The following is a 27,748-nucleotide window of genomic DNA, read 5'->3' on the forward strand; positions in this document are numbered from 1 at the left end:
TGAATATTTTCTTTTATTTATCTCCGTTTTTTCTTGGTTGCTTCGGCTGCCAAATAGGATGTGAGTGTGATAAAATATTAAAATTTATGTGTCGTGCCCGTTGGCGTACATTTTTCTTCAACGCGTCGTGCAGAATGGTCGTCGATGGAAGAGCCGTCGAGAATGACAATTTTCAATCCACGACTGGTGCGAGTCTGTTTCACGGTACGCATAGCTCTGTTCGGCGTGCGAGATTTTTTGGTTTCAATCTCTTTATTTATTTTATGTTGTGTCATCGTATTTTTGACGGTCAACGAGGGTTTTTTCATTCATTCTGTCTTTGGGTAAATGGTAAAGGTAAATGTGTTTTATGGTTCAGAAAATGAATTCCTGCATGCTATTCTTTTACATCAGTTAGACGACAAAACAAGCAGTTACACTAGTACCTGGTCAAAGTTGAGTTATATTGCACATATCGGCACCGATAAGATGTGATATATGTTATATGTTATATATATGTATATATTATGAAAATAAATTCTCAACTAATATTTTTGTCATGCAAATTGCATATCTCTAGGCGATTGATGATTTAGTCATGAATAGGCTTAAAGATCCCTCATCAACAAGAAAATTTTGGCTGAAAATATTTTACTGCTGCTTCGAACTCCTGTCTAAATGGCATAATTATGCCGTTCCATCAAATTGATAAGTAAATCGCAATTTCACTGTAGCTTTTTTTAGCGTTTTACAGCCAGTTTAAACATATTCGGTCTCAAGGGCTGCTAGTGCCGTTAGGGAACGGTTACACGAAACATTTACTATTCATGACAATTTGGCAACCATTGTAAACTAATTAGAATTGCCCACAAAAGGGTTGTGTGTGCTGCTGTGATATGGATGTAAACGAATGCTGGAAGGAAAACAAACAAGGTATACTGCTAAAAAGCACACATCGTCTCATACGATCTCAAAACATTGACGCACGTACCGTAAATCACGACTGAAGCCATTATCATTAGCGAGCAAGGAATTTGGAAGCTCCCTTTAATGAACAAACAATGTTACCATTTTACTTGCCTTGTGCCATCTCAGCGCGCCATTGGCACCATTGCCCAAACCATAAAACATCTCCACTGTCGTACAACGTTGCTCAAGATGTTTCTGATTGTTTTCCGACCTTTGTTTTGCCCGGCACAATGAGATCCTTTTCGCTTTCTCGCTAATATCTTCCACTGTCAGTTCACACAGACAATGATGGAAATTTGTACGGAAAAATTAATCCTACAACCTGCCGGCATCGGTTGCGTGAAGGAAGTCGTATCTGAAAATTACCTGTGTGCTCAAGCTGCTGCTGTCAAGGGCAGCTGAAGCGAAGGCTGGCGAGATCAGGAAAATCACAACAAACCCATCAGGAGCGCAAATAAGCATGGCATCATATACAGGCCGCTCTCGTTTGCGGTTAATGGTGGCGATGATGCGGTGGTCATAGAAAATTCAAACGATGAAACGAATGGTAACTTCAACCAGAACCAACCAACTAACAGGATGGGAAGCCCTTTCTGCCTTACCGATTGGGTCGTGTAGGCATCAGCATCATCAGAAAGTTACCATTAATTATTCCACGCAGCGCATAAGCATCCCACCGTAGTTTGTCTAGACGGCGAATGAGTGACGGCAAGCATCAAAAGGCGTTTGCATGCTTTCGCGAAACGTCATCTCGAAAGCACTACGCATCATCCGAGCTCATCACGTTGATTGCTTCCGTCGGGTGGTTTATCATCCATCCGTCCCAGAGCCATGGTTTGTGGACTTCCTTTGAATTTTCCATCGTTTGCATCGTTTCTTTTGCCACTCGTACAGCCGTCTGCGAGGAGGCTGTTTTTCATTCGTCTTTAATAGTTAAACGGTTCACGAGAAAGGCGTTTTCCGGTGACGCCACAAACCGAATCCCTCCCTGTCTGCTTGCATTCAAACGCCGGAGGGAGAAGAAAATGATACACGCCAACAGTTACTCGTCCCTGCTGACGTTCCGTCCAATCCGTGCGAAAGCGTTTTTCAAACGCTGCACACACTAATCAGACTGATGAATAGCTAAATGTGCGTCTCTTCGTGCCAGAGTGGTGATCGCGCAGTGTTTGGATTTATTGCCATTAGTTTTTTGTATGGTTTGTAATTTTTCCACTCGTGCCTGGCATGGTTTCAATGCTATGTCTGTGTGTAGTGGAATATTTCATTCACGGAATAGAATTAACTAGAAACATTGCTCAGACACCGCTTGTCTCCAATATTGCTAAATTTAATCAGTTCATGATAATGCGATTTCTAATGCTATGAAAGTATTTGTTATTTTCCAGAATCAGGAACAAATAACCAGAAATTACTATAAAGCTATTTATGATTCAAACGCTAATGAGATTTTATAACCGTTTATAATAGACAAATAGATTAATGTCAAGAATTTTATTTCTCGTGTTATTACACGAAAAGGACACCTCTACCAAAAGGTGAAAGATTAAAATAAACTCTCACATAAGCTTACATTACCAATGCGGGAACGCCAATGTTAGATCCGTCCCTCGATGTTCTCCGATCCCTTCACACATCAAAATAGGTTAGATAAAAATGAAACCGCTAAAGTGATAGAAAAAGAATTGTGGCGATATATACTCAATTCTAAAAAAAAGTTGTTTTATCCAAAAATTCTAAATAAAGTATAATATTTGTTAGATTCCTCAAGCACAGAATAAAGCTGTAGCGATAAGAGCTCTAAATATGAAAAGAGTGTCCTTACAGCAGAACTCAAACATGCCTTACATAAAATTATCATTTAGGAGACTCTTCAGGCCCTGCATAAGCAAAAACCTCAATTCGTGCCTCTTGTGTGTGGCCGTGTCAATTCCACAAGCCACACCCCTCATTTAACTCATTTAAACAAGCAATTGCCGCTGCATTGCGCAGCAACATTGCTCCGGGACAAACTTTCCACCGAAATGCTTCATTTGCATTTCAGTAAGGAAGGGCGAGTAATTAAAGTGCACTCTGGCCTTCAAGCTGTTTTTGCTGCTCCATTCAATGCTACCCTGAAGCGTTGTTAATAGTTTTCAGTTCTATATTTGCATACACCCGTAGTGTTCTCCAGCGGGACAAGAACTTGTCCCATTTCATTACTCAGCGTGGCTCACGTGGACTCATGTATTTCTTGGCGGATGGGGAAAAAAACGTATTCCAGGAATGGTCGTTTGCGCACAGGTCGATATAATTGTTTGTCTGGCTGTGGAGGCTTTCGAGGAGCTGGAGGCGTTCGAGGAAAATTTGGTGCATAAGAAGCTGACGTCAAAATGTGAGAAAGAAACCTTTTCCTTTCGGTTGAGTGGCTTTGGCAGTGTTTGGTGTTTGAAGTGTGACTTTTCGATGGTTATAAATTTCCTCCAGAATGGGTCTGGTTCCAAAGTGACAGCGTTCAATACGACGACTGAAGAACGATCTGATGGCGTTTGCAATTTGATTAGATGACAGGGTGAAACCTAACGTCTATGCTGCGGCCAGGGGAAAAACCCAGGCAAATGTCATACGAGCAGAAAAAAGGGGAAAACTTTGCCCTTTGAGACTGAAGCTGCCAGTTACCGGCATAGTGAATCAGTTGCCTCACTTTGTGTGTCTTGTCGTTCTCGAAACAATACAAAAAATGATGTAAACCAAGTGTCGTAGACCACGTCCGGTCCATTTGTTCCGTTTCCGCCCCCTAGAAGTAACGGAGGAGGGAAGTTCCAACGGTAGTTGTGGTTGACTGGTGATTCTTTGTGGTAAGTTCTTGTGCTACAAACGGGCAAGAACAGGCGAACGAGAGCAAGATAACGATTTATTGCCATTAATCAAATAAACAAAGCTATAAATCTCAAGGAAAAAAAGTGGCAGCACTGCCTTCAAACCACGCGTTTCCTTTCGGGAAGTTTGGTCTGTTTCGATTCTGTGCGTTAACTGTGTTACTACAATCGTTGATACCACTGGAACGTTTGACTGTGTTACAGCCAACCACAGTTAAGAATTCTCTGAGAAGATGTGCAAAAACAAACCTAGCAAACAGAGATACGCAAAAACTGATTAATTTCTTTATTTTTTTCTTAAAAGAATATTTACATCATAAAAAGCGAGAGTAATAAAATATTTTATTGTTCGCTCATTTCGTTATTCGTAGAGCGCCTAAAGGTATGCTATTTGCTTGTTTTTTCGCAGCGTTATGTTGCATACATGCCTTAGTGGTAAATTGATCCAATTGATTATTTAATCCAATTCTCGGGCACTGGTGACTCCCAATTGAAGTTATTTTCAGTACAGTTTGCACTACATTCACAACCAAGGAACAAAAACTGTACGAGAAAGTATAAAAGGCTAAGCTTATCTCGTGGGTTTTAATAATTTATACACGAAATCGATAATCTCCAACTGAAAGATCACCCAACCATTCGTTTTCTTCAACAAACCTTCCTCCAATTTGTCTTTCACCAATCAACATACCGTGCCATTGCGTTCCAATGCTTCCAGAAGACGTAAAAAGAGCCACTCAATCAGCTGCAATCGCATTTACGTTCACACCGACCGATAACCATTTTCCCTTACCTAACTGGCGAGGCTAATCCCCAACAATCTGCTAATGCACGTAATTATGTCTTCAGAGGATCTTCTGACCTAGTCCGATTTTTTTTTTGTTTCTTCTCAACCTTGGCCGTACCCGTCATCAGTTTGAGAGGGAAGAGATCTTCTACGACAATCCTGCCAGTAGTTAACGAGCCATAACGCACACCATCCATTCTCAATCACATGGCCCAGGCGCATCGGTAACCGCAATCCACCTTTTTTCGGAGCCTCTGTTGCCGGTTTCATGACCTAGTTTCGCGTCCGATTTATCCCGGTCAATCGTACCCAGATAGAGCAGTTAGTCTTTATGGTCGTCCAAGCAGTGTATGGGAAAGACAGCTATAAAATAATGGAACCGAATGTTCTGTCAAACCAGGGCACATGGTATTTTATACTTAATGAAAAAATAATGTAATGAACCGCCTAATTTTTAAAGGCGCAAATAATGATAAACTGTTAAATTGAATAAACAGAACAATTACAAGCTAAACTACAATCAAAGCATATCCCCAATTAGTTAACGTTTGAAGTAGCATAACGACATCAATACAACCCATTTGGTTTAGAAAATCATATTGAATTAATCAATCATCGTGAATCAGATGTGCATCATCCTGCGATTATCTTTCCAGCAAAACCATTAGATATCAATCTAAATGAAGTTAAGCTCAATGGGATGACGAGATCGAATCCATCCACGAGCCATTTTGAGGAAAGGACATAAGTCTTCATTTTATTACCCTGCGGAAGGGGGTCATCTCGGCCATCGTGAGGTTATTGTTTGCTGCTTACAAACTAATCTCGTCCGCTTTGCTTTACGTTACGATGTGGGTGCTATTTTTCGGGTGAAATAATAACACACCCGCCCTTTCCCACGCTGCACCACAAACGGGTGGCACCACAGAAGCTGCCACAAATGGTTTAGCTGTTTGCGCTCGTAAATGCGTTGGGAAATTTGCTACCCAGTGATGCTCGGGGTCAAAATCAACACGGTATTCTGAATCTACACCACCGTTCGAAGCGAAGGCCCTTTTGGGAAAGGTTCAATGAAAAGGGTTAAAGATACCCCGAGTGATGGATATCGAAGGGCTGCACGAATATTTTAGGATTTTTTTTACCATTTTCACCAAAGACGTTTATCACTGATGAAGTGATTGTGTTTTAGGCGTAGAAAGAGAAACTGAAACAGAGAAAACGAGAGAGAAAGAGCAAGAGGAAAAGCAAACCGAAGAGGATTTTCTTGTGTAGACTACACATCGATGAGAAAATAACGTACGTTTTGCCATCTGCCTTAACCATCGACATGTGACATACTTTTCTTAGATATGAGTTTTATTTTTCTATGGAATGAACCATAAAAACGAAGGTCGGCTATGAGTAATATTATCTAGATGGATCTTTCCAAGATGTAGCGCTTATTGTCAGAAATAAAAATAGATTTGTATAACATTTGTGGAAACTGCAGAAAATTACGATGAAGGAAAAATACATATTATTGTTAATAATAATAACATAATAGTACTTAATAATTCGCAGATTCCTCTCTTTTACAGCCACATGTGATAGTTGAAGCTAAAATCAATTTATCTGACGAAAACTGATCCATACCAAAGTACAAAACTGTGAAACTTCTTCCATTTCCAGTAAACTACCAAAACTATTAGCCATTTATCGTTTATTTAACCGATTCGTGTCCACCCTAAGCCCGAATGGTGTTAATAGAAAAACTTTTTCCCCGCTTTTGTCTGTAGTAATTTAGTTTTTCTCTTTTCTTGTTCTGTATTCTGTTACTTCCGTTTCAACTATGTTTTGGTCAGCTTTTTGACTGTCCGAATCAATCGCGTAATGAACCAATCAACGGTTTGTTAGCAACTGTTTGGACGTTTATCGATCAATCAGTAACATAACACGGTAAAGCAACGTGGCACGAGTGAAAATTATAGTATGCGTTGCGTGAAGAATGTGGAGCGTGGAAAATTAATCTGAAAGTAAACTAAGTGACAACAGCATCGTCATTTACTTAGTGTTAATTGTTTTATAATTGTTTTACGAAAGACACAAGTCGTTTTAATGCAAGATGTTTTAATACTACCAACAAGTGTACTACTGCTTAAAAAGAAAAAAAAATACCATAAACATGTTTGAACCCTATCGTATTATTATGATCCAACATGCAATACAATGTTTCTACAAATAATAAATTTTAATTGCATTTGAATTACTTTTTTCTTTAAAATTGCTAGAAATTATTGAACCAAAAGACCTTGTTCTGAAAACAACGAGACTATGGAATTTGTCATGAAATATTAATAATTTGCTTTCAGCTATCTGCGATACCGAACGGTCGTTTGATTGGTAAAATTGAAATCGAAACTCCCGACGTTCAGGAGAAATAACATCACGGATGAAGTATTTCGGTAGAAAATCTTCAAGATCAATATCACCATTTCCACGAGTTGTTTCCGGCATGGTATGAAGGTATGTTTACCTTGAACCGTAGAAGTGCATCCAACTGAGGACAGATTTTATCGACGGTTCAATTTGTCCTGACATTTCCAAGGATGATGACTGCCTGCCACGACATTGATTCTTGGAGAATGTTCCACCGTGCGCCTGGTACGAAAGTGTGCGTTTGTTTGTGTTCCCACATGTGAAGAGCAAGGTCAATCCCAGAATTGGTTCCATTTCAACATACTTGTTATCATCGAGGAATACAAAATAAATATTGTATATACATTTTCAATCAAACCTGCTCCACCTATGCGTGAAAAGTGTCCCCGATATGATGTTTTTTTTCGTAACGCCTGCTATCAATGTGGAAATTGATTGACACTCCAAAATTTCGCGTTTTCAAGATACGCGAACGATTTGACACTTGTTCTCCGTCTTGTTTGTAATGGCAAATAAAACGTTCCAAAAAACCACGTAGCATAAATTTATAGCTACCGTATCGAGCTGACATCAGCTGACAAAGAATTAGTCTTGCAAAACATTCGAACACTGCCTGTATCTATTTCCTAATCCACGCAGCACCAAATAACGCCATGAGCTGCTGTCACTTTATGCCTTTCTTCCCCTCTGAACTGATGGTAACATGTGAAAAACCATGCTCACCAAACGATGCTGTCAGAAACACACTTTCTCACACATATCCGAATCGGTCCGGAACACGGCTAAGGCAGGTTGATGCGTTTAAGGTTAGGTCGTGACACACGACTCACTGCAGCTACCCAATCGCTCCGTGTATGTGTGAAGTGTTCGGTGGTGAAAAGTTTGACAGTGTTTTTCCAACCGAAAGCATCACTAACCAGTTTGGTAAAGTCGTTCGAGGTGGCCTTTGAACCAGTCCAAGCTGTGGTCGCTTCCACATTGGATATACTGTGACGTGACTAGTAAAGTAGACTAGCGTGAAAGCTTTTCGCAGCAAGCTCCAAAAGAGTGCTTATGCGATAATCGTTGTTGTTTATTGTTGTTAAGTATTTGTTTCCAAAAGTCCGAGCACGGTACATTTCTGTTGTCCAACGATACTTCTAATAGTATAAATTAAAGCTCTCTAGGTGCTTTGTCAGAAAGTGGCAATTAAAAATCTATAACAAACATTCAACTATATTGTACAATTGTTTGTATGTAGATGAAGTTGAGCTAATTACTAGGGAATTGAAGTATCAAACTTTCCTACTCTACACATCAATGGCAGATTCATTTCATTCAACTAGTGAATGTTTTTTATTACTTTTAATATTTAATATCAACGAATCATAAATCTAACAAACTTAAGCTAACAATAGCTGCCACGTTTCATGTTCTCTAACTTGTGTCTGTTGTCATATTCACCTGTTTGAAACGATCACCGATTTCACACCATGATCGAAGCATACTGTCGAATTGTAGGGTCTTAAATTTCTTTAATCTCACTATGCCCCTAAAAGCTGGGTAACCATTCGAAGGCACTCACTCAACACTATTAAAAATGCATGGTACGCTGACGAAGGAATTTATAATTCACAACGGTCAGTTTAACCTTGACCGAAACAGATGGACGCCTCTAGTTCTTTGCTGCCATCCCTGTAAGATGACGTAGCGTATTGTTATGTGTGTCGACCCTTTCTTACACGTCGCGAATGATGATGATATGTATTCTCGGTCTGTACATGCGTTATCCATAGTGCCGTCCAACACCATTCACGCTTGCTTCCCTTTGTCTAAAGGCTTGTGCCTGGTGAACGCGCCCAAATATAAAGTGTAAAGTGCTTGCGCATCAGTGTATGCAAATGGGATACAAATATGATGTAATAATATGTTTTAATCCATAATAAAACAAATGTTAAACAAAACTACAAAAAGCTAATGATAATCTTGAAATTAATTTAAGCAATCTGTGCTTTTGCTTTATTAACTGTAAATAATGTGTAATTGTTATTGTAACTGTAATTCTGTGTTCAGAAATAGATGCACAATAGTTTTATAATTTGAATTGTACATTTATTAAATATTTCAATTAACTAATTTTGCGGAACAGGCACATTTCCGTAAAATATTGCACAAAGTATTACAGTAAAATTGCGTTTTCTTTCAGTTCAAGTTTTTTTTAAAATGAAAATCATATTAACACACGGAAAAAACAAAATAACCTTAATTAAAACAATCGCAAAACTAAAAAAAATTCAACACCATTCATTCGTTTGTTTTATTATTGTTTGTTTAGTTTATTATTAGCGTCTCTTATTAGCGTATTTTCTGCCACATTTAGAAAGAAGTTCATACGATATGATTTAAAACTTGTTTATGCAATCAATGAAGTTGATTTGATATCAACTATATTTGTTAAACTTAAATTTAAACCTGGAATTATTCACTTCTATCCAGGTTGCATTAAGATGTGAACAGTTTGTTTTGAAGTTAAACATTTGAATTTATGTACGGACTTATAAACCTTTAAAATTCAGGACAAGTTTCATATGGCACTATCTGGACATATCAATTTCATAGCAGCAACACAATCAATCGTATGGATCGCAGCGATCAACAGTAAACATAGCAAACAGTACCAATTTGCAGCCGCACATGTGCAGGCTTATAGTGTATTGTCTGCGTAGCTCCATGGCAAGTAGGGAGTCTCATAGGAAAGTATATTCAGAGAATCAAAGAAGCAGAATAGTTAAAATGGTATTTATCATTCATATCAAAAATTAAAGATTCTTGCAAATCCTTGCAAATTAAAAGTCAAAAGTAAAAATCATGTTTACTTCGGTATATCATACATTGATTTCCTTTCTAGGAATCATACATTAAAATGACAAACAAGCCTTTGTTAAATCGCATTGTGCTATTTATGGTATTAAAAAAAACATCCATAAAATCATTCATAGCCTATGACATATCGTTACAATCGACTATTTTTAAAGATTCTTTGGCGCAGTGAAAAATATAGCAAATCGGGTCCTTACCAGGAAATCAGCATCCACACAAGTCTCAAAAGAGCGAAAAATAGCTTCAACGCTATTATCATCCATTCCGCCACACTTATCGCACCCCCGAAGTGCTATTTGCGATGGTTAACGATGTTTTAAAGCCATTCTTTCACAGGAAGCAAGAACGAAGGCAAAAGCAAATAAAGCAGTATAACCACCTCATGAGAAGTGACATTTCGTTTCCTTGTCTCAACACCCGATCTTCCCTGCAAGAAGGAAGCCAATTTAAGCAGACATTTTGCACTCCGATCACGTAAGTGCAGTCAACATTTTTATAATTTTCAATGACAACAACACAAGCACACGTCAGCCGAAGCGTTGGGACGAGAGTGAAAGGTTGGATTTTTCCCAACGAAACCGAAGCTTTGCTTCTGCTAACCTACTGACGGCAAAGTCGTTTCCGGCCGTGTGTTGGTAATGGTGGTGGTATCCTTAAAATAAATGAGCCCCCAAAGAGCTTCCTGCCATCCGGTCTGGAGCCACTTCCTGGCAGCAAAAAGGGGCGACATCAAACCGGGTGCGGATTTCTGCTAACCGGCACCGGTATTGGAAAATCGGATTGCGTGTTGCTCGTATGAGTGTGTGAATTTATGTTTAGGTGACCGTACGACAATCATGATAATAGTTATAGAATAACAACACTTAAACTTAATCGCTCGAATCCTCTCATTTTGTGCGAGGGAAATGTGACGGGGATAAAACGCCTCCTCAAACATTCGTCTTCCTTCTCCAAACATTGCCAGCGTACGAAATGGCCAAACACTTAACCTAATGGGGTGCGCCTTTTGCTCCCGTTAAAGCTAAAACGGCCAATCAAATTTCTAATTGAGGGTTATAACCGTTGCTGAGCACAAAACACAAACGAACACTCGAATGCGCCAAGATCGTAGCAACCGAAGCATTTTGATTTCCCGGAAACGATGGCTACACTGCCACACTTTTCCGTTCACTTCCGGCTCCTTATCGATATGGACACATTATTTCGTTCCTGACAATGTACGTGGAACGTGCTGTTCTGTGTCCTAGGCATGACAGAGACATGTCAGTGGGTCGATTTCCCAGACACCTCACACCGCACAACCACCCACCCTCGAAACACTACACTTTTGGCTAATAAATTTGAATGTAAATAGTACGTACCCCGGGCACTTTTATGGCGCACTTTCACACAGGCGAAATCTTTACGATCGTACGGTTCAAGTGCTTTCGGCTGCAGATTTTCCGCTTTCTTGCCGTCAAATAAAGGAATCGTTTGCTAAGGAGCGATTGTTTGAAATGTATGTATAACTTTCATTTACACAAAAAAATATTCTTTTGTTAAGAAAGGGTGCAACCTTACGTTTTGTTTCATAACTCTACGAAAACAGATAAGTTTTTAAAATTATTTTTGCCCAACCTTCGGTACCACCTCGACAGGTCCACAAGTGTATGGGAAATAAAAATGTAAAGCAGTAAAACGTAGCACAAGGACGGCAACCTACAGCTCGGAAAGCTTTTCCTTGTAAAAGAACCTTACGCTAGCACGCGTACGGGTCACGCACGTATTTTATGATGCGTGAGTGCATTTTAAGCGCACATTTCACCGATCAATTGCTGCGAACAATCAATCTACAGTTTACCCATATGATTCATTTGATATTTTATTCTGCCTTTGTCCTCTTTGTTTTTTTTTTCTTGCTATGAAAAGGACATCCTTCGCTTTATGCTGCCGGTTTATCGATACCCTATTTTGACATGGTGCAATGGTTCCGTACTTACGCTTCTTTGTTTCCGAAACGTAAAAAAGACAATGGCAACAAGGCAAAAAAAAACAATGATAAAATAAGAAAAGTACTACATTGCATGATAAATGATTGTTCATTTCATGGTTCATTTGAACAAATTTGTTTTATGCCACTGACGAGTGTTCCTGTCTTCATACTTGGCGGTCGTACCTCAAGGTATGGACGGTACCGATTCTGCCCGCATGCGTATCTTACACACATTTCGAAAGACAATCGGGATTTTCCATGTAAGTGTGTCTAGTGTGTTTACTAGCAGCAAACAGGATGTTTCGATCGGAAAACGAATTTACATGACAAGCGTCTGTCGTCTGTCGAACATTGAACTGATTGAATAATATATTAGACATGCATGTGCCATTCCCATCGGCAGTCTGTTTGAAATTGGCAAATGATTGATTCGTTGGGCAGGTTCGGAGTGTTCGGGTGAATGTATGCGTTCCGCTTGAGATCGATTTCTCTAGAATCAGGTCATTGCAATCAACATACGTGGCGATAATGGAATGCTTGATTTTAAACAAAAACTTAATAGTGTATTCTTTCTAATTGTCGTTACAAACTACGATCGCCCAATCAGGAGATATGTTTCCTCTTTTTTGTTACATTCTTATACTTATAAACCTGCTGGATTGATCTGCTGAACTAGTCTTTATGACTTAATCAACACTAAGTTTTCATCAAATTATGTTTTGGGGTCAAACGAACATGGTTAATGCATCATACCATAGTTGAAGCAAGCGTGGGAAGACCCCGTGGTGTATTGATAGCGGCACCGATCGTCATACAACAGGTCCACAATCGCATCTCGACCAATCCCCCGTACGCAGAACTTGACTATCCGGTTACGGGTAAATAAAGTCAAAGAAAGCCAGAAATGGCAGGCATAGACTTCTTCAAGTTGAAGTGCCGATAAAAAGAAAGAAAACCTAATAAAATATAATCAAGCTTTTCGTAATTGTTTGTGAAGTAACCACTAATAAAAACGTTAAAGTTACTAAGTGCTTTTTGTTTTGAATATGTCATACTAATACTGTAAAACATTTCTCAATCTTATTGTATCGTATTGGAGCATTGAGAATAGTATTACGAAATAGTCGTGCATCAACTATTGTTGAATTGTTTAACGCCAATTCATTTACTTTATGATAAATTCTTAATTTACAATGTCATTTTATTTGAATCACTTTATATCACTAATTTGATACTATCAAACGTAAATATGCTGCACACGATATAATAAAAATAAATTCAAAACCTAGACCTAACACGAATTAGCAGCTGGTTGAAATAATTTCGGTTTTCTTTGCTATTCTCATTATTTATTTTAGATTAAAAGTTTTTGTATTTGAGAATAAAAACTGAATCAGAAAAAGGAGAGTTTACCCTTGGACTCAATTTCCTTTCATCACAGCGTAACATATATTTGACAAATATCAAAACAAGTTATGCAGAAACCACTCGATGGTACAGATTGTCAGTTACACACTAAACATGCCCGGTGTCAACAATAACTCATAAAAATACATCCACGTCCCAGAACGGACGGCGAGATCAAGTCCGGTGTCATTTGTTTGTCCACTAGTTGATCGTTTTCCGCCTGCACATGGAGAACCATACCAGCTTGGTACCTTCAGTGCAGTGCAGCATTAAAATTCTACTCAACCGTTTCATTTGCAACCCCGGCGTTACATACGAGCGGCGTTATCTCACTTAATTATCAAAGAGACACGTAGCGTGGTAGCTTGTGTTCGATCGTGCGTAACCTTCAACCGGCGCTGGTTACATCCCTTAAGGTCCAGCACAAACAGCGCAAGATGTCCCTGCACATATTCGCAGGTTTAAAGCACACACGCTCACGGAAAAGGGGTTAGCATTTGCGTAATCGCGTTGGTACGAGGTACAGTATGGTTCGTCTTTTGAACAATGGTTTGTCAATGGTGGCAAAGCTAAGACGAAAAATAAAATGATACGTAGGTATAACCTCCTCAAACCCGGATTTCAAGATAGCGAGCGAGAGATAAAAAAATCAACCCAAAGACAACAGACACTCTGTTGCCTTCTTTGGTGTAGCGTTTGTTCAACATTTACGGGGTCAGATGGAAATTACTAAGATGGTTCCTATCTACACTCAAGACGCACAGCACTCTCACTCTCTTCTGATGGACTGACCGTTTATGATCCGGTAATACAAATTGAGAGAAAATTTATCACATTACACGAAGGGTTATCTTTGACCCATGGAACTTTCACCGTGCATTTGGGGAAAGGTAATAAATGAGTAAAATAATTCCAAAAGGGCGTTCATGTGATGTATGGATATAACACAGGTCAAGACAAGTAATTGGACACCCTATTTTTGGTTGTTGTTCAGTGGCATTGACTGTTTTTTTCTGTTGAGTATATAGGTTTCACTTTCATTTTAAGGTTTATGCCAGTGTAATATTTATGTAATGTACTTATTTATATAGTAATATTGGTTTTGATCATGACATAAATGAAGAAAAAGCTCTCACTACTTGGGTTTTACGTTTGCATCACAACCATGGCAATTATACCAAACCATTTATCATATTCCAGGGGCGTTGTTCCGTTTAAAGAATCATTTATGAAAAAATAATGTCCCACATTATCAACCGGAAAACATTCCATTCATACCAAAAATGTTTAACAAAAGTGAAGTTATTGCAAAAACTAAACGGTAATGATTCAACCAACAACCATCAACATCCGGATGCATCTGCAATTTTTTGTGCATAATCTTGGCTAAACCGTTGGACATGGCGCCCAAAAGAAAGCAGCTGCAAACATGACCGAAAAGACATGACACATCAGCAAAAAGCGTCAACATAACTCAAACATAATTAATTACGATACAATTGATGCTTGTTTGTTACTCTTTTTCCTCTGTCCTCTGGCAAAGGCTGCTGCCAAACGGTGGCTTTTGACATCAGGCGTGACATGGATAGCGAACAACATGAAACAATACAAAAAGAAACAAACCTTCAACAAGATGATGAAAAATGTTGCTGAAAGCTTAGCGAATAGAATTGTAGCAATAAAAAAGTCAAACGATGAGGCAAACATCCAAACGCGCATCAGGAATCTTTCTTTTCTCTCTACTGCTATCGCTCGCTCTCTTGGTCTTGTCTTAAGGGATTGCAAAGGGGTTTGTAATAATCCCTCCGTGGAAGATGAAACCGGTCAAAAGATTGCTAGCATAATGAATAACATTTCGGTGAACACAGTTTTAGATTGCTGTGCGCTGTCCGCGGTGAACCAAGACATGATCCAACAGTTGGAGATTTCGCTTGTTCTTTTGACACCTTGAATGGTGGCAAAGTTCATGTTATATGTCCGATTGTTCTTCAACCGTGATTTGACAAAGTGCAACTTGTTGGTGGGTTCTCAAGCGTTGGTTTTTGCCAATTTGCAGAGTGTATAACCTAGAGTCATCGAACGGGAAGATTTAGGTTCTGACGTTGCAGTTATATCTCTCGTTTGCAACGCCATGTAAACAATACAAAAAATGATTGATTGCACATTCTTACACAATGGTTCACCATACCATGTCCCTTACAGAGGAAAGAACATTGTTCGATGAAGGTGTTAAAATACAAAAAAAAAAAATCCACAACACGATTAAACGGTAATAATGATAGGTTACGCAAAAACGATGTGCGTTATGTGCTTTTTGGCAATAAACTTGATTTTATTCGGCCATAAAGTTTTAATTTTTTTTTTTACAAATGCAATAAGAAGAAAATCTTCGCTAAAAGCAAAGAAAGAAAAACCATACAGTTTGTGCTTAATTACTGTAGTCAACAGTAGCGAGGCTGAATTTTTATATAATTTTTTAAGCAAACCAAATTTTTCTGTTATTTTATGAAAAATACCCTGAACAGACTTTCGGCCATATGCCTCTGGTTGGGACTTAAGTAATAGAAAACTTATTGAAACAGACCTCGACTTATAACATCATTCTGGGGGACGAATCAACGTCATCTATCTTTCTCAAATTGCACCTTCCATGCCTCATCTGTTTATGCCAATGACTTAAAACTTTACGGACTGGGTCGTCCGGTGTCAGTCTAATGACATGTCTGGCGAATTTAATGCGCTGTGCGGTTTATAATGGGCCGTTCTAATTTCCAAGTCATTGTGCTCCTCGATGGTCCTTCCTCTCATAAATGACCTTAAATTCCTTTGATCTACTTCCTCTCGAATATTGGCTAAGAGGTTATCGTCAGCCTTGGTCAGATTTCACGTTTCAAGGACATGTGCGAGTATTGGAATTATGCATGTTTTATTTAATTGCAGCATTTACCGTTGCGATAAGTGCATTGAGTGGTAGTATTATCCAATGTCTTTTATGGCATAGGCCATCGGAGGTATCAATGACTTTTGAGAAATGATCATTGCTGTTCTGCAAAGATAGTTAAACTTGACAGGGAAAGTTCTACATAGGCAAAAACATCATATGTAACCTTGAATTCTATGAAGACATGACATCTATTATATCTCTAATCAGTACTTGATATTCTGTTCTGATAGTCTCTACAACGAACGGGATCAGTCTTTCTTAAAATTTATTATCGGAAAGAGTCGTTTTGATCGTCTACACTCTATACATTTTTGAAGTAATACAACCAATTGTTAAAAAAATGATGATTTCATAGGGATTCCACGCCAGAAAACAAAATTTAATCAAATAGACATCGAGAGGAATGAGCCATTGCATTTCAAGGACACAACACAACTCTCCTAACACCTTATCATCACATCTAGTAGGTGTGGATGAGCGGCGAGAAAATGGATCCGCAAGTATTTTCTGATTTCACGGAATTAATCAAATCACATGTTTTCGTCGCGTGTTCGACCGACACGCTAATATCATGGTTAGCAAGAATATTATTTTTAGAAACTCGCTAATGCATGACAAGTAGAAAAAGCGGATAGCTTCCACGCAAGTGATAATTGTCACATGATTTTGATCACTGTTTATCTTTAATATTGGAACCATGTTCAAAGAATTCGTAACGTAATTTAGAGAATCTGAATGATTGTGCCTTACAGGCAACTTTAAAGGCAAATTTTAAATTAACCAACCATATGGTTTACTCTCAGAAACAGTCAATTAATATTTAAATGAAATATGACATCCACCCGCAAGCATTCCATTGGTAAACCACAACCAATGACCGATAAATACGGCTCGCTGAGAATCGCAAGGTGAAATCGAACCCGTTCCCGCTGAGCAACGAGAACATTGCGCGGTTTTGTTAACCAACGCGTCCGACAACAAATACGACAACAACAACGCAAACGAACAAACATCAGAGGAAGTACAAACAAAGTGAACAACTGAGCAAAGCACTCGAGCAAATCACCGTCGAAGGTGCCCGGGCGAAGATGGATTAAGCGGGCACTCGAGGCACTGAGTGTGTGCTCTGAACCACCGAATGATGCGGAACGGAGCCTGCACGGAGTGTGAACAAACGTCTCGGCGGTAGGTCGGTCATTCGGTCGATCGTCGCCGTGATCAGGCACGATGTGATCGTGATCGCTTAATCCACTATGCAGCCGACCGAGCGCCGTTTGATGCTTTCGATGCTGTACGCTTCGCTTCCGTTCGACGTTGTACGCCGTGCGACGCTACGTGGGGGTAGGTGGGGGGCGTGCGATAAAAACCAGTTTAAGCGTGAGTGGCCAAATCCAACTCGAGTGACGCGAAACATCCGCCCGCTTTGGCCCGCATTGCTGACCGAATGGGAATGTTTGATTGCTGTGGTTGGTTAGTCCTTTATCGGCATGCGTATGGGAAGCAAATTGGCAAAGCTTCATGCGGTGTGATGGTGTATCTGAACTTGACACCGCTCCTATGTTATTCGAGACATTGGAGAAGCGACACGGTCGTACGATGTCCGGATATGAACAAGGATAGATGATGGCTGTGCGATCAGCATCCGTTGACTTGTGATATATACGGCTTTGATGAGGACACAACGCATAAATCTAATGGAGTAGAAATAGTTGCTAGTGCACAACACTAATGAAGCAGTGATTGAGACAGTCAGAACGAAAAGTGAAATCACATTTGTAGGAAAATGGAATATAGGAAACTGAATATATTAAATCAAACAGATTAGAACAAAGCTTTCAAACAAATCAAACAAAGCACAAAGGACCTTTAAATAAAAGACAATAGACAAATAGACAAAATTAAAACCAATAGCCCAAAATGATATTTTTTTTAAATAATACGGCCTAATATTATCTATGCCTCTCCAGTTTGGGACTCATGTGCTAGGACTCATAAACTTAGATTGCAAAGAATTCAAAACAAATTTCTGAAAATAATCTTAAATGTACCACCTTGGTTCAGAACTTTACACAGATTATGTCGTATTACTACCATTGAAGAATTCATTAAAAAAAAACTTAATCATAACTACTATAAAAGATGCAGAAATAATAATATAAACGTACAACTTTTCTAACAAAAAAAATCACTCCTTCCACCTGATTACCACAAATTCCCTGGATCCCTAACAATCCTTATGATACTAAAACCTGACATCCTAAAAGTTATTAAGAGTGTTAAAACAGAACGTTATAAGTTTAGACTATATAATTTAGTTGTAAGAATTAGTTTGAAGCATTAGATAGTAATTAGGATTAGAAAACAACCCCCCCCCCCCACTCCCTTTTTTTTGTTCTTATTATGAACTAGGTTTTATCTGAAAAATTTTCCCTACTCTTGCATTTATATTTGGTAAATTGTAAATCCCTACTATTGCATTTATATTCGGTAAATTGTTACATTTTTGCATTCCAACTGGCACAGCCAAATAATATCTAGTATTTAGCGAGGAAAAATAATGTCGTTGAACCCACTGTCCTATGAGTTTATGAACCATTACGATTGTAAAAAAAAGGATACCATTAAATATACAAACATACTATACTACTAATACTACTATTTTTTAAATTGTCTTTAAAAATATTTGATCACTGGTAAACGCCAATAAATTAAACAAGAAAATAGTATATGCTGGTAAAAACTAGAAATTAATTACCTGCAATCTAAATAAAAAAACACACTTATTTTTGAAAACCATATTTGATCACTTGCTATTATATCAACGCTTCGTCGACGGTAACGAGCTGACAGTTCCGCAAACAACTTGTCAGAAAAAAGGGAGGTGAAATCAGTAAATTTTTTATTACTCTTTATAGTCCACTAAAAATGCGTTCTGCGTTTGATGATGATCCAACAGATAATGAATCACAGCCGCTGCAGCTTGGTCAAGCGGTAAAAAAGTAGCGATTCCAATTAACTTTAATCACATTTTGGTAACGTGATATGTACATGAACTTGTACCGACCATCCACACCTACGATCAGCAACACTTTTTTGTTTGATAAATTATTCTTCAATCAACAATAAACGCTATCATTTATGTGCTTTTCCATTCCGCTCTGTAACACCTTGCCGCAATGATCACGCCGCGTTGCTGGTTTCGATCGGGCCGGTGTTAAATGCGAAAAACGGTTGTCTATTAATGCGCGTGGAATGACTCCCGCCGAGGACGACCCATACTGGGAGAGCTAGCGGTTAGGTAGCCGAGTCATGGTCGAGCGGCTCATCAAACTAAGGCGGCGATAGAGAACAAATTCAAATCAGCTTACCATGGGTGAGTTGTGTGTGTGTGTGTTTGTCAATTGCCTATCCCGTCAAGTTCAGCCCCTGGAGCGCAATAGGGCCCGAGATTGCTAAAAACCATGTAAGCTTCCGGAAGCACCAAGGAGCAAACCGTCTGTGAGGCGCGGGCATGGAAAGGGACACAATGATGTCGTTGTGCTTCTCCACACTCACGGGGCTGTAATTATTGAAACTCACTCTCACGGAACTTTGTATCCTGTCAGCGCCAAAACGATAAACGTTACGGTATGTGATATGGTGACCAAACCGTACCTGGCGATACTCTATCAACCGTCGAAGCGGAGGTCCATATCAGATAGACCTCCTATCGGCACGGTGCGAGAACATTTCGTACGGCAGTCGACAGCCACCTGCCGGCCTCTTACCAATCCATTCCTGCTGCCGTGGATGGATGCGAGTCATCGTAACGTAACCTCCAGAAACCATCCCACCGTCTCCATCGTGCTGTAGTAAACAAATCGTGGTGCCGACACCAAGCGTTCTAACGCTACACCGCACTGCTGCTGGGAGCTAATGTAGTTTATAATTACAATACAACGCGATGTCGATTCAGTGACGCTATACACCACGCTCCCGATGAGTGCGAGTGGCAATTAGTTACACTGATTTAGTATTCATGCCATGAAAAACTATTTCTGCGGCACAATCCACCCAGAGAGCGTGGAGGTAGTATGGATAATAATTCGAAACGATCCAAGGCATCGATTCAAAGGTGTACCACCGGATCCCGGGGATGATCGTGGGAATGTATACTACCATTATATAACGAGCTACCGAGTGAATCATGTCAATCGATAGGAAGAGAAAAATGAGCACGTTTTAAAAGTTCTACTGCGGATGCATACGGTATGATGCATTCGGTTCCCGGAATTACTTTTTAAAATGAGACAATAATTCATCTACCAATAAACGTCACTGGGGCACAAGAAGCTAATGAAGGCAGGTGGTTTAGATGGTAGGCAATAGCTTACCTAAGGATAAGTACAATGCATTGATGAGGTGATGCCATCATAAAACCATAAAAAGACCACCATAAAATCAATTCCACCAACAACAAAGTAATTCCAATTTGCATCTACTTACCTTATAAGGGAAGTGCTACAATATGTATTTTATATGGTGCCCAATAAGTTCAACCACCAAGTCACCAAACAAGAATTGTTCAAGATGCTTATTATTCAAAACACAATAACAATAGAATGAACTGCTCCAATACATCCATTGGGCCGACAGTTCATCCATCAATTACCGTAACAACCACTCGAAGCGTTTGAAGAAGTTTGGTTCAAGAAGAACCGATAAATCCCCTTACCAATTCTTCTCCTTCAGACGGTGTAGGTGACGATGGACAATTTACGCACCCACCGATCGACAGGTCTTCCCCATGTGCAAGCCGATTTCAAAGCAGCAACCACAAATATTTGAAACCAGGCAAAATTGTGGTTTTCAATGAGCGTTCTCGTGGCGTTACGGACACAAACAACGCGCGGTGGGTCAAGTTTGTCGCAGAAAGATGCCACCTGACGCGATGAGGCAAGAACAATTTCATACGCACCGTTTGTTTGCGGTTCAAGTGTGCTCTTCATCGTGATCATGTAGCTTAATGCCAACTAGTGAACATTTTTGCAGATCTCATCTGTGTCAAATTGTCTTATATCACAACACTGTAAAAATATCTCTCCCTCCCACGAACCTTACAATTATCACGCGTAATAAATATTTTTGTTGTTGTAAACCACACTTTACCACCCCGCGAGACAAGCAAAAGGACCGGGTCTTCCTCGTTAATCAACAAACGGATCAATCCGTGCGGCTCGGCGAAGAAGAAGTGAGAGCATCCACAGTACAGTGCGGCGACTGGCCGAAGTGTATATCTACACCTCGATATCCGGCGATGCCGCTCAGTTGATGTTCGGATGATCTTGCAGCAACACGCACGCGAAATACGCCGTGTCCCACCACATACCGAACGAGGGTGTGTTTGAAGTGAGTTGTATCAAAAGTTGTGTCACGCACCGGCTTCTTCACCGAGACCTTCTAAATTGACGAGGTTAACCCGAAGCGATAGTGCCACAACACCGGACGAATGGCAAATTATTACTTTTCTGTGTGTGTTTTTTGTTGCAGTCGATGGTGATAATTAAAGGTTATTTTGAAAGTGATTGCTGCCCCCCATTTTAGTCGACCGGCCAGTCGGAAGTGAGTTAAGTGAGTTTGCAGTGTCGGCACATATACGGACGGAACTTCCTGGACGGAATGTAGACGGACACCGTGTCGATACACCTCCCACCCGAAGGTCGTACGGGACGGTGGTTCAAAGTGAAAATGTTTCGGGCGAAGAAATTAAAACCATAACTCCGCTGCACCATGTGATCGTGTCGTGCGTGCCGTAGCATACGCTCGGAAGACTTGTGCAAGCGACGGACGAAAAAAAGTGTCGGACCATCTTGGGCCCTTTTCGGGGGGGACAGACTTTGAGGGTGCCCGCCGAAAAGTGTGCATGAAGCGTGTGATGTATGCGGGTCTGCAGCGGTGCTAAACAACGCCACGGCCTTTAACAAACGATTTGTGTGTCGCGCATTGAGCTGCGCGGCCTTTTTGTGTGTCCGTTTCCTGTACGTCTATGGGCCGTACACGCCCTGTCCTTAGTGTGAAAGATAACCGCCGCATCGACATTGAGCCGATGTGAAGTTTCACTGCGATGTGCGTTCGTCGCCAACGTAAAGCAAAGCACTAACATTGTCCGCATATGGCCGAAGAATAACGTACGTACAGGACGCCTAGTGTTACCTACAGCATGCCGTGAGTCACACCGGTACGGCGCGCTGCAGATGGCGTGGAGAATATTAGATTTGCATTCGGAAGGCAAATGATCGTTATTCCAGCACGAGTTTCCCACGATTAGGCTCACCGGAGGTGTAGCATGAAGGAATTAATTGTCCACTCGCAAACTCGATCTCGATCTCGGCGTGGTGAGAAAATCAAACCCTGCAATTGACGTGCGAATTAATTGTGCTCAGTAGAGTTCCCTTTCCCACACTCCTCTCCCAAACCATCTTCTTCCGAACGAGCGTTGTAGTTGGAGGAGCTGCCTAATGATTACGAGATGAGATCAATCAATCAGACTCATTGGAGCACGTTAAGGGTCTTGCGGGTGGGGTTGGACATGAAGTCCCGACGATATCTTCGATCATGATTGTTTGTTGCTTCGTTAAACGGTCCGGCCAATTGGGTTGTGCCGTATGTTTGGTGCGGTGGAGTACGCTTCATTGCAACATCATCACAATCATGGCAAAAACAAATCACCACCGGCGTGACATGCGCCTTGCCTGTGATTGCGTCTGTCATTGATCGTTGTCGATGTCGTAGTGGCAACGAAACGAGTGGATGGTTAAGATTGACACCGAGCTTAGGCAAATAATTGCGTGTCCCAACCCTCACGGCTAGGATTCTCGGGTGGTTTATGAGATTGTAAGCAAAGAGGCAAACTGCACGGTATTAATAATGCGTTATACTGGAAGCCTATTATAGCCGCAGAGTATGCTATTTATTGGCTTACGGAAGAAACTCTCCCCGAAATGCACTTGAACTTGGACGCGGAGTGCGAAATGGCGAAGAACGGCCAACGCTCACCAGCTGCGGACTTGAAACCGTGTCAAATTCAGCTGCATCCGCACGGATTAACAAATGGCAATCAATCATAGCACAATTAAATCCCGAAGCGACGCTCAATAACTGCAGCCTGGGAATGCGGGAAGAATTTATCCGCAGCATCGTGCCTCAGCATCGTAGTTTGATTAATTATTTGTCCATTTTGTCGTCAGTTTGAAGTTGAGCTGCTGTTACGCGACAAAGCAAAGTGCTAATCGACGGTCGCTTTTCGTAACAGTGTGTGGATAAATATTTTTGCACCCAGCCCGGGCTTCAAACTGGTGTTCGAGGTGTTGTTTTCGTGCTTGCGTTCGTGTTTGGCATATTAAAACCATGGTCCGAGTGTTTGATAACACCGTTGTTTTTTATTTGTTTTTGGGGTAGTGACGTCGGGATGGTTCAAAAATAGAAGTACGCAAAATAATGGGAGAGATCAACATTGGCAAAATCTTCCCGTGAGCTACAGAGTTTTCCGACCCGAAAAAAAAATGCTATAAAATAATCAAATCAACCATGCCGTGTTCTATTTTTTTGATAAAAATCGAGAGCATCCTGCTACAATTCTAAAAGCATCGATGCCGCACCATTGCCCGTTGGTGGACCATTACTAAATGATTTACCGCTGATAAACGCCCATTCGGCCCACGGGCAGCAGAATGAATGCACCGAATGCAAATAATAGCATAATTTAATTATTCAAATTTATTCGACTTGCTCTAGTCTGCTGCGAACGCGACGCGTCCGACATATTGGGCTGTTTCATTCGTTTTTTCGAATTCGTTTGACTTTTTTAGCCTTCAGCAAGGGAACAGTTGCGATCAAAATGTGATGGAGGTCGCATGCAAGATCATTCACGTGAGATCACCATAAAATGAGTTCTTTTGACAATTTAAGAGAGAGATCAGTGTAAAATTAATCCTTTATAGACAGAAGAAGCGAAAATACATCACCCAACAACTGTTAGTACACCAGACTCCTCTTTCACCTCCAATGTCCGATGTACGTGGCAAAAAAAGCGTTCCGCCCATTAAAATTAGCATAATTGCGTTGGAAAATTGCAATTATTTGCAACGCGAAAAACAAAACCCACAGCTTCTCATCCGCGTGGTACGTCCGGGCGTTGATGCTTGCCCTCGGACGAACACTTAACTTTCCCCTCCGGTGTCCCGGATAGAAACACGCGACCGGAAGCAACCCGTAACGATCGTTCCTGTTACACGTCCACCACTTTCCATTGCGGAAGTAATAAAATAGAATGAATTACAACCCGCCGGAAGTGTGCGGAAACTCCACTTCTGCAGTGGGAAATGTGTAAAAAAAAGGAGAAAAGCGCACCACATCAATGATTTTTGGTGTCTATGCATGTTGTAGCAGGCAGAACAGAAGCCTGCACATGGATCCGTTTCTATCCTTCATCTTTACGTGGGTATATCTGCCGGGTACAGGCCTCGTACTCGTACAAACTGGAAGCATATTAATTAATTTTTCAAGAATCTACCTTCATTCGAAAGGGGGAAAACCGTTTTTGCTCCCAAAGCGAGCTGCACGCCGCTGCACGTTCACGTGCGGGAATAGTTTATCACTTCTTTTATCGCCTTCCGACCCCGGTGGTCGACAGGGTCGCTTGCAATTTACATTAGGATGACCTCCAATCGTACTGCTAGCTCCAATCACCTTCCGCTCAGCTGACTGTGACGCGGTGCGTTGCGATATGGAGAGCGAAAAAACTGTCCGCATTCATCCATACCTACCATGAGCCATGCTCCAGACTGCCTTAGCCGCAAGGCAGAATCATCGTTTGGTCGTGAAGCGATCGCGTAATTATTGCAAATTAAATTAACACCTTCTTTTCTGCATCTCGTTCCCGAACCTGTCGGTTTGCAGTCCGTCCACCAGCTCAGAAGCCTTCCCATCCCTAGGAGCAGCTCGTGATATCGACAGCACCTATTCATTGCGTCTATTCCCCACTTTCCAGGCAACAGCACGACCAAAGTGAAGTGATAATTGGCGCTAGGCGTGTGTGTGCGTGTGTATTATGGGCGGCTAGCACCGTGCCGAACTCCGTCTCCAATAAAACACACCACAGTGTCTAACCGGTGCTCACCGAAAGTAGAACCGGGTCACCAATAATACCGTTTAGTAAGGTGGTTAATTGCGAGTCCGAAACATAAACCCATACCGGGCTGCGTGCCAGTAGCTGCAAGTGAAGCGTTACGATCATTTACCGTGCCAGACGTCAAATTAATTGATTAACTCGGTCGGACCGTTTCGGGGGTGTAGCCCGCTGATGATGGCACTGGGACGAAGGTTGTTCGCGTTGGTGCTAGTGATCGGGTGCGCACTGGGGCAGCAAACTAACGAGAACGGCCAGCAGCCGTTTGACAGTCTGAGCCCCCCGACACCCGCGGTACCGACTGCGGCGGGTGAAAAGCAGTTCCGGGTGGTGTACGAATGGAATGTGCTCGACTTTGCCTTCACGAATGAGGACGAACGGGCGCATGCCCTGTACGGTGGACATTACATCCCGAAGAACGTGCTCATCTCCGACTGTAAGCCGTTCGCGAATCGACTCTATCTGACCATTCCGCGCATGCTGCCGGGAGTTCCGGCAACGCTTGGGTACGTCGTACGGCCGGATAACAATGGGCGTACCGATCCGGAGATTGTACCGTACCCGTCCTGGGAGATGAACGAGCGAGGCAACTGCTCGGCGCTTCAGTTTGTCCAGGGCATCGCCGTCGACAAGAATGGCATCATGTGGGTCGTCGATTCTGGACGCACCGAAACGTTGACGCGTGGTAAGTGGTGCAAAAACGGAGCTGCTGGTAAAGTGAAACGCGTATAAAGCAATACGTTCCCTTTCTGATGCTTTACAGGTAAAGATCATGTCGTCTGTCCACCGAAGATCTTGTTGCTGGATCTGAAACGCAACGGCACCATCATCCTACGGTACCAGTTCCCGGAGTCGGTTGTACCAGCGGGTAATAATTACCTCAACAAGATCGTTGTAGACGACGCGTTCGGAGGGTTCGCCTACATCACCGATAACAGTGGTGCCGATCCAGGCATTGTGGTATTCTCGCGACGACTCATCAGGTCGTGGAAGGTGCGAGAGAACAACTCGATGCGTGCGGCCCGTAATGCGGTGCGGTTCGGCGTCAACGGTACGGAGTTAAACTTCTCGATCCACATCGATAGTATCGCACTCGGTCCGTACTACAATCCCAACCTTTCCCCGGACCAACCGGTCGTGGATACGCTTGTCAATAGCCAGAACTACGAGCGTAACGTGTACTACAGCCCACTGTCCAGCTATCACGTCTATTCGCTTCCGGCCTCCCTTCTGCGCGACCCGGAGTATATTGGTCGGGCGACCCCGCGTGACATCCTCGAAGCCGTCGTAGACTACGGTCGGAAGCAGTCACAAACGGACGGCATGTTTATGGACAACCAGGGTGTGCTGTACTACGGGTTGCTCGGTGAGCACGCCATCGCCAAGTGGGACAGCTACAAACCGTTCACCGCGGAAAACCAGCAGATCATCGCGAAAGATGCCACCTACATCCAGTGGGTAGATAGTATGGGCATCGACCACGAAGGCTACCTGTACGTGGTGGTTAACCGACTGCACAACTTTGTCGCCGGCCGCCTTAACCCGCTCGAGGTGAACTTCCGCATACTGCGTGCGAAAACGGGCGCACTCAGCTACGTCTACACGCCGGACAACTTGTTCAACAGCGATGGAAAGTTCCTGTACTCGGGTGCGACCGGCGAACGGTTCGCGGACAACGGGTTGCTGTATCAGTACGAAGGCACTACGCCTGCCTCGAGCCGATTGGCAGCGGCGGGAATACTTGGTGCGAGCGGTGCCACGGTAAACACTTCCTTCGCTGGATTTATCGGTGTCCTTGTTCTGTGCGTCGTGACTGGCATGATTGGCCGGTGGAGCGTTGTTTAGGGCGGATGATGTTGGAATCTTCAATCGAGTTGACATCATCGTACGCAAGGACGAATCCAACAGTCAGATATGAGGGGGTGGATAACATGTCTCCCTTCGCCGCCACGTTACCAGTACTTCCGTATCAGTATTTGTATATATAGTTGAGCTTAAGTGTAAATAAGCGAAGCGTGTTCGCTGCTACCGTTCTTGGATTTCATGTTGTATTTTTAACGAGGACTCGCTTCGGCAATAAAAATGGTTATTTTTTACGACAACCTGCTCAGCGCTCCGTTTGTCTACGAACCGTTCAAAACTAAACAGACACCATTGATGACTTTCGAGCTACAGTTCCAAGAAACCGAAATCATCACAGATTTATGTCTGCTCGCGTCGCTCTGTCCGCTGAGGGAATGACACATTTTCGCCCATGATGGCTTTATGATGGCGTTTCGAGGAAGGATATGAATCCGGGGGAACAAAAAAAATTAATAAAGACTTGCCCAAATTGACGCCCCGATGGTCGCAGCGCTGACAGAATGGGGTTTATGAAGCACAAACCCATCAG

At 41.8% G+C, this 27,748-nt stretch overlaps 2 protein-coding genes across 2 annotated transcripts in view; one reads left to right on the plus strand and one right to left on the minus strand.

The window, feature by feature from the left end:
- Nucleotides 1–27,748, minus strand: part of LOC128718923 (fibroblast growth factor receptor-like 1) — a 104,915-nt gene that overhangs the window by 57,218 nt on the left and 19,949 nt on the right. The gene's annotated exons all lie outside the window — the stretch shown is intronic.
- On the plus strand, nt 25,531–27,201 carry LOC128718922 (protein yellow-like). The gene is made up of 2 exons (XM_053812539.1): nt 25,531–26,041; nt 26,120–27,201. The coding sequence occupies exons 1-2, from the start codon at nt 25,531–25,533 to the stop codon at nt 27,199–27,201; spliced, it is 1,593 nt and encodes a 530-aa protein (XP_053668514.1).

The sequence above is a fragment of the Anopheles marshallii genome, chromosome 2 (genome assembly GCF_943734725.1).
Source record: "Anopheles marshallii chromosome 2, idAnoMarsDA_429_01, whole genome shotgun sequence".
Classification (NCBI taxonomy): Eukaryota; Metazoa; Arthropoda; class Insecta; order Diptera; family Culicidae; genus Anopheles; species Anopheles marshallii.

Coding starts and splice junctions, on each gene's coding strand:
- LOC128718922 (XM_053812539.1), top strand. CDS start 25,531: ATGATGGCACTGGGACGAAGGTTGTTCGCGTTGGTGCTAGTGATCGGG. Junction 26,042..26,119: donor CACCGAAACGTTGACGCGTG/GTAAGTGGTGCA, acceptor GATGCTTTACAG/GTAAAGATCATGTCGTCTGT.